The 7,529-nt window shown below is 46.0% G+C and overlaps 1 protein-coding gene across 1 annotated transcript; it reads right to left on the bottom strand.

Annotated features, from left to right (window-relative positions):
- Nucleotides 1-1,314: 1,314 nt before the first annotated feature.
- On the bottom strand, nt 1,315-7,529 carry LOC143015853 (sorting nexin-4-like). Its single transcript, XM_076169960.1, has 14 exons — nt 7,367-7,529; nt 6,599-6,723; nt 6,208-6,349; nt 5,936-6,085; nt 5,277-5,324; nt 4,823-4,878; nt 4,603-4,675; nt 4,290-4,351; nt 4,003-4,068; nt 3,696-3,785; nt 3,506-3,605; nt 3,174-3,319; nt 2,729-2,843; nt 1,315-2,593 (listed from the first exon to the last, which is right to left on the bottom strand). Exons 1-14 carry the CDS (start codon nt 7,457-7,459, stop codon nt 2,546-2,548), a joined length of 1,314 nt encoding a protein of 437 aa, XP_076026075.1. The 5' UTR covers nt 7,460-7,529; the 3' UTR covers nt 1,315-2,545.

Genomic DNA, 7,529 nt, shown 5'->3' with positions numbered 1-7,529 from the left:
GACGACGAGACGCCGGCAGGAAAGTTCCAGTCGCTCCTGATCAAACGCGGTTTACCCCCTTTGTTTCTCTGCAAGGTTTATGAAAGCAATTAAGAACGCAATCAGCTTCTGTCTGTGTGTGTGTGCGTGTGTGTATGATCGTGTGTTATATATATAGCCCCGGGCTGGAGGAAATGGCAATACTTAAATTTGAATTAGAGGTGGTAGAATGTATCCACGTCCTGCCGTCTGAAGAGAGATCACACACTTCAATGTCACATTTACAGTCAAACCTTTCTTCGGTTATTCCTCTGAACTGGACCGAAAATAGGCGATGACGTCATTACCTGTAGTGGTCATACAGATTGATCCATCACTTGCTGCTTTAGTGACTAACAGCTCGTTTTCAACCAAAATACATCTATGTTATAAGGATGTTTTCTGCCAGTATTCAACACTGACATATTCATTAATAAGTGACATATCTGCTGTCACTGTGGTTCTCAAACCGCGGTCCTTGTTCCGCCGCTGTCACATGAAGCGCCCCCTGGTGGTAGATCAGACGACAGATGAGATTCATTACACAGGAACAAACTGAATAGAAACCTAGACCTTTCCGCAAAATAAACTGCTTCAATTCTTTAGATGTAAATCACATTTCTATAGTGAAAACACACCAACATGTCCTGTGTACACACTCAGCACTTCCATTCTATGTTCTCGACTTTACTACAGTAAACAAGCACAAGGTCACTATGTTTCAGGGCCACTTGTTTACATGGTATCACCCAGATAAACATTCAGTGAGTTTATAAGAGTACTTCCATAGTGATCAAGTATTCAATTCATTCATTGTTTTGGTCGAATCTGAGCTGAAGATTGCGTTTCAAAGTATCCTACCTGGCTGAGATAAACATTATGATTAGGACTTAATTACATTCTTCTACCCACAGAGGCATTCCAGCCGGGTTTGGATTCAAAACATTATGGTATGTGCGGGAGCCGAGTCAGCACTCTTAGGTTACAGGTGTGTGTCAGGTTCAGAACGTCAGGCCTCACTGCTCTCTGTTCACTCACACTAAATCTCTGCCACTTGCCACAAGCTGCTGCGTCAAGACGGCATCGGCCCCAAACTGTCAGGATTGGTGTGTGTGTGTGTGTCAGCAAGATCACAACCACAACAGAGAGCTTCTTCTCTTTCATTCTTTCTCTCCTTCATCTTCACATCGAGCCAGGCCAGCAGACTACCTCACTTACTTTGATTCTCTCTCTATTCTCTCTCTCTCTCTCTCTTCATGTGTACCGATCAATAAAACAAATCAATCAGCTTTGAAATAAATTTAAAAAACAAATTTATTAGTGTCTTGGCACAATGATTAAAACAAACAAAACAATTTCCCCTTAGTAATCTTCTTAAAAAAAACAACAGTCTGGAATTATTTCAGTACGGTGAGACGACACAGAAAAAGGGGCGTGGCACCTGAACAGTATAAGGCACCGAGGTTCAAACTAACCTCTGGTCTGTACAAGCTCGCACACACACACACACACAAACCACAACAAACGATGGACTACTGCTCTCCAGGTGTGAGGCTTGGATCAGGCAGCTTGTGTGAGCGTCCTTCAACATAATTACAATTAAGAGTTCAGTGACAAATAAAACTCTGGTAGATTTTATGGGTTTTGGCACAAAAAATAAACTCAACAGCATCCAGCACAAACATCCTCTCCCTGCCAATAATCTCTATCATATACACACTTTGGTAAGCATTCTATTATCAATAATCACAGCATAAAGGCTTTAACGTAAGGGAAAGATAGGAAATGTAGAATGGCTTCATGAATAATTTGTCACTGTACACTTTGGACTTCATTGCACATTTCCATCAGTTCTTAGAGGCCTGCGGTCTGTCCCATTACTCTGTCCCACTACTCTTATAGTCTTATAGACTTTTCAAACCTCTCGCATGGACACATTATAGTATTTATTTTGAAGCAAAGTTGACTGATTTCCTGCAGTTAAGGCACACATGTTTGATAACAGCCGAGTGCTGAATCGGCATTGAACCAAAGCAAAAGGCAGATCGGTAGTTCTCCTTTAATTTGTGTTTTTTTCTTTCAGTTAAATATCGTGTTTGACTTTCTCTCACTAAAGGAATGAAAGCTGCTTCTCGTATTAAGTGGGACTCTGCTGTGTCTTCCTTTGCTTGAGACAAGCAGGGGATAACATAAACTTATTGTTGTGGCAACAACGCAGAAGCGTTCCCACTCTCTAAGTATCTGATGCAACACTCTCCAGCTAAGACACCTGGATTTATGAGGCATGGATCCACTTTGCTTCTCTGTAAGATTCCCAACTTCAACCACAATGGTGCTAATTGTGTGCGGGCCAGACGGCGGTGGCGGCGGTTTGGTGTGTGGGCAGGCGGGCGGGGCGGGGCGGCTTTCCATTCAGAGCAGCACACAAACTACCGAAACAAGGATGGGCTGGTACGGTCCTGGTCTGAGCGACGTGACGGGCTGGTGGGCAGGGCGACGGGAGAAAAGCGACGGGCTGGAAGAAGTCTCACATTTTGTTGAAACACTCCTTGGCGTTGGACCACACCTGGATTCCCTGTGACGGTGACACAATGACGGACACGGCTCAGCAATGCAAACAACAATTTAGACGCTTTGGCAATGCAAGGGCACTCAAAACACACGCACGCACGCAGACAGACACACACACACACACACATACACCTCTTACCTTCTTACACATGCTGATCTGCATAATGGCATAGCTGATTAGCGCCTCACGTAAGTCTCTGTCTCGCTGATCCTTAAAGCGTTCTATGTCTTCCCAGGCTGTTCGCAAAAACTCTCTAAAGACAGAACACAAACACACACACACCATCAATTACTGTGTGTGTCACCAAAGCTGAGGCTGATGTCGCCAAATGCAAGCGATCCAGCTGTCAGGTAAACCGTGTACGTAGTGTGTGTTATACTGCCCCCCGCTGGATAAATGGGTGACATTGTAAAACCTAAAATGGGACGCTTGGCTGAAGTTTGGTCTGAAGGTTTGTGGTGAATGCTGGGATAGAAGAGGTGAAGAGGTGAAGAGGTGAAGTGAAATGTGTTTAGGGAGCGAGGGAAGACAGGAAGTTGTGCAGAAGAAGGAGCATCGTTGATTGGTTGATTCAGGGACATACTGGCTCTCTGTGTTCTTCTCTTTCAGCATCTCCTCGCTCTCCTGGATGCTTTGCTCCAGGGCCGCCACCTTGTTCTCCCTCTGCTCCTGGCTCTCCTGACCAAACAATTTACTGGTCATCCCCTTCAGAGAGAACACACGCACCGTCTACACGCACACACACACACACACAGTCAAATTTCTTGTGCAACAGGGAGACATTACTGAGTGTGTGTGTGTGTGTGTGAAGTGTGTGTGTGTGAAGTGTGTGTGTGTGAAGTGTGAGTGTGTGTGTGTGTGTGTGTGTGTGTGTGTGTGTGTGTGTGTGTGTGTGTGTGTGTGTGTGTGTGTTACCCCTGTAGCCAGCTCCTCCTTCTGTACTTTCTTACTGGCCAGTTCGTGTGCTGCCGTCTCAAGGTCATACTGGACCAACTCATGCTTCCTACACACTGACCTTTAGACACAGACACACACACACATAAAACTTTGGTTTGTTTGTTTGACCCAAACAGTTGGTTCTGATTCTACATATTCAAACACACACCGGACAGCGTCGGTGTAGAAGAGGTATTCTTTAAGGTGGTCTGCGTAATGTTCTTCCTCCTCTAGAATGTCGTCTATCGAAGCAGCATACCTGTGAACACACGCACAGGGAACATGGGAACAAAAACATGCTTTGTGTGTGTGTGTGTGACAGCCATGACACAAGTCAAGACAGGCATGTTCCAAGACTCTCAGACCTTGTGACTTGTCAATCAAAGGCTGGGTCTCATCTCCCCTGAGCAGTATTAGAAACATGTGTGTGTAAGATGTGTGAGTAGGAACCATTAGTGAATGTCCTGTGTCCTTACGTGTCCATGTGGTGTCCAGCACTCTGCAGTCCGTCTCCCATCTCCTTCTCTATTGCACTCCACTCACTGCCCGACACAAAAACACTGAATCATCACTAACACTCAGAAGATTCACAAAACAATGTCAAACACGCACCGGTCTATCTGGCCCAGACACAGAGTACAACATGACTCCTTACTAAGCTGCCTCCCTCTCCCGTGTCTCTGTACACCGTGTGCCAGGTGGGAACCAAACATTGAGACCCTTAAGAGACTGAGGGGAGCATGAATGTGTAACTGTGTCTCACCTGAAGACTTTGCCGTAGTTACCATGGACCTTGTAGACTCCATACAGTCGGTCTGCAACTTTCTAGGATATGAAATTAAATCAGTCATTACAAAACACACAAACAAAAGCTCCTGTACTCCAGCTGCACAGGGTGATGTGGTCAAGACTCAAATTCAAACACTGGACTGAATATTTAAACATATTTGTATACATGACGGTTAGACTAATAGGGACAGTGACCGTTACAGAAATATGCAAAACCATAAACCATGGCAACAAGGAGTTAAATATAGGTAATGTGTGCGTTTGTCCAGGTGCCAAAACTCACTCACCACTCGCACCCTGAGGAGCTGAGATATGACGGCGTTCAGCTCGTCACTGTACTGTTTCACTGCAGTGAAGCGCCTGGAGGACACACAAGGAGGTGATTACACTTACACACTGTGTGTGTGTGTGTGTGTGTGTGTGTGTGTGTGTGTGTGTGTGTGTGTGTGTGTGTGTGTGTGTGTGTCTGCCAGGCGTCAGGGGACCAGAATGTGCATCTACACCTACTTGTCAGGGTTCTTCACTCTGAACATGGCACTCAAAGACTTTAATCTCGAGTCAACCTGTTAGGAAACACACACAGACACACACACACGTACGCACTAAGAGCAAAGAACAATGGACCATAAATCATGATGTTTCACTTTGCATACATGAGAATCTATGAAAGCTGCCATTAGAAACACTAACAGCAGCACTTAAATGTAGTTTTACTGTCACTCAGGCAGTTCAGCATGTGACGGTGTACTACAGGTTTCCTTGGTAGCAACAATCGGAGAGAAAAAGATCCCTGACAAATGCGATCCACAGAAATCAACTGAAACTTGTTAAAAATCTTAATGTGTGTGTGTGTGTGTGTGTGTGTGTGTGTGTGTGTGTGTGTGTGTGTGTGTGTGTGTGTGTGTGTGTGTGTGTGTGTGTGTGTGTGTACCAAAGAGATGAAAGGCCACTAAATGCAAACCTTGTCTTGGAAGCCCGTATCCAAAACCGCTTCCCTCCATCCTTTCTCCTGAGGACACATGACATAAAGACAGAGGGTGAGGTTTCAGTGTTCAGCACAGGAGGCACTCAGACAAACAGCACTGCGGCAGAACAACACAACACACGGGGCTGTGCTGGTGTGTGTGTGTGTGTGTGTGTGTGTGTGTGTGTGTGTGTGTGTGTGTGTGTGTGTGTGTGTGTGTGTGTGTGTGTGTGTGTGTGTGTGTGTGTGTGTGTGTGTGTGTGTGTGTGTGTGTGTGTTGCTTTTAGTAGAAGACGAAACATGAAGCAGGGAGCTCATATTGATGGCTTATGAAATGCCAAAGCCCAGCACAGCAGTTTATACTCCTACGACTCTGGAAAGTCACAACGCCAGCAATAACTTCCTCTTTCTTCTAGATAACGATGAGGTCAGCAGCAAATCAGCACTATGTGGTAAGACACACACACTTCAAAAGAGTTCTACCTGCTTACACACCGTGGTTTTAATGTTCTGTACTTCGATGACCTGTAGACACACACACACACACACACACACACACACACACACACACACACACACACACACACACACACACACACACACACACACACACACACACACACACACACACACACACACACACACAAAGTGCTAACCTCAGTGAGAAACACTAAGAAGATGTCGTCCGTGGAGAGGACTGGGTGCGATGCAACGCGGAAAAGGAAGTTCTCCAGCCCGACCCTCCGTCGCTCCACAAAGTCTGGGTCCAGGTTGTCTGCCGACAGCTTGTGCCACACAAACTCCGCCTACAGGGGGACGCAACCCAGGTTATAAAAACAAAAATGTTAATACTCAGGTGGATCATATTCTGTTATCTGTGCTCCATCTCAATGAAGTAAACATTCCACCCTGCTTGTGCGTCACTCACCCTTTTCTCTGGGAGTGGAGGGATGATGATGCAGGGGTACGTGACCAGGAGGTATGTTCTCAGCAGCTCAAACTCGCTGTATCGTCTCCACAGAAAGTCGGGCGTGGCTGGCACACCGCCCTCTGGTACGGCCTCAGCCGGCCTGCAGACAGATCAGAAAGGCAAACGTTAGAGAATTGTAGATGAAGTCATACTAGTCCAGATCACATTCAATTATAAAGCAACGAGGTTCAGCCAGACATCAGGATAAAGGATTTCCATAAAGACAAAAAGCTTTGAACATACACCATCTCACTTTAACATGCAACATCCGTCAACATAACTCATTAATCAGCATGGAAACAGACCTCAACCGTCTCTGTGGTTATCAGCAGATGGTTGTCGTTCTTACCGTGTCTCTATGAGGTAGACAGTGTAGGTTTCCTGCATGTTCACTGTGTTCTTCCCCGTTCTCTTCTCCGCTTCTGCCACATTTATGTCCATTTTTCTCAACAGAGCTGTCCCTCTTTCCACCATCTACACAGAATGACGGGTGACGAGCATCATGGAAAATAAAGCAGCAGATCAGACTCGGGGAGTGTGTGTGTGTGTGTGTGTGTGTGTGTGTGTGTGTGTGTGTGTGTGTGTGTGTGCGTGCGTGTCAGCCTGATGGAGGAAGCTGAACCCAGAGGTGCATTCAGTGTCATTAAGCAATTCAGCAGTAAACAGAATCACAAGACCAGACAACCGGGGAAGCTAAACCCACGTAAAAAGTTAACTTGCTTCAAACAATTCGATTAATTGTGTATGCTTTTCCTTGTTCAACCCGGCGCGGAAGCCGCTGGAATAGCATAGCATCGGGCTCCACTTACTTTAAAGCCCCTATGAGGACGGAAACTAGCTAGCAGGCTAAGGCTAGCAACAAAGTTTGCAAACGCTAGCAGCAAAGTTTTCAAACTAGCTGAAAACAATCATAACAAATGGCGGCATGAACGTGTGTTGCAACTTTGACGTCATACTGCACATACATAATTATATTGAACTTTACGAACGATTAAATGAGCGTGAACAGCTTTAAGTGTCCGAAGCTTCGACTCCTGCGGGCTAACTTCGGCCTGCTGGACGAACTTTAAACAGCTTCGTCAAACTTCGCAGACTGCGGCGCCACTCAGGGCAGTACCGTGTTTATGGCGTTGTTCTCTGACTCCGCTGGCGTGATGTCGGTGTTGCCGATCACAGCCACCTCTTCGATACTTTCACAGTCTGCCATCATCTTCCTCCTCCTCCTCCTCTACCTCAGGCTGCTGTTGTCAGCTGGCACAGAGGACGCGTCATCTGCGCAT

This window comes from Genypterus blacodes, unplaced genomic scaffold (genome assembly GCF_046128005.1).
Source record: "Genypterus blacodes isolate CSIRO-AG114 ecotype Tasmania unplaced genomic scaffold, CSIRO-AGI_Gbla_v1 ptg000214l_1, whole genome shotgun sequence".
NCBI classification, from domain to species: Eukaryota; Metazoa; Chordata; class Actinopteri; order Ophidiiformes; family Ophidiidae; genus Genypterus; species Genypterus blacodes.
This window is presented reverse-complemented; position numbering and strand designations above follow the sequence as displayed.

Bases quoted from the DNA above. Each gene is read 5' to 3' on its own strand.
- LOC143015853 (XM_076169960.1), bottom strand. From the start codon at position 7,459: ATGATGGCAGACTGTGAAAGTATCGAAGAGGTGGCTGTGATCGGCAAC. The intron at 4,069-4,289 runs GTGAGACACAGT...TGTGTCGGGCAG, and splicing joins AACTACGGCAAAGTCTTCAG to TGAGTGGAGTGCAATAGAGA. The intron at 3,606-3,695 runs GTGTGTGTTTGA...CTGTGTCTAAAG, and splicing joins TTCTACACCGACGCTGTCCG to GTCAGTGTGTAGGAAGCATG.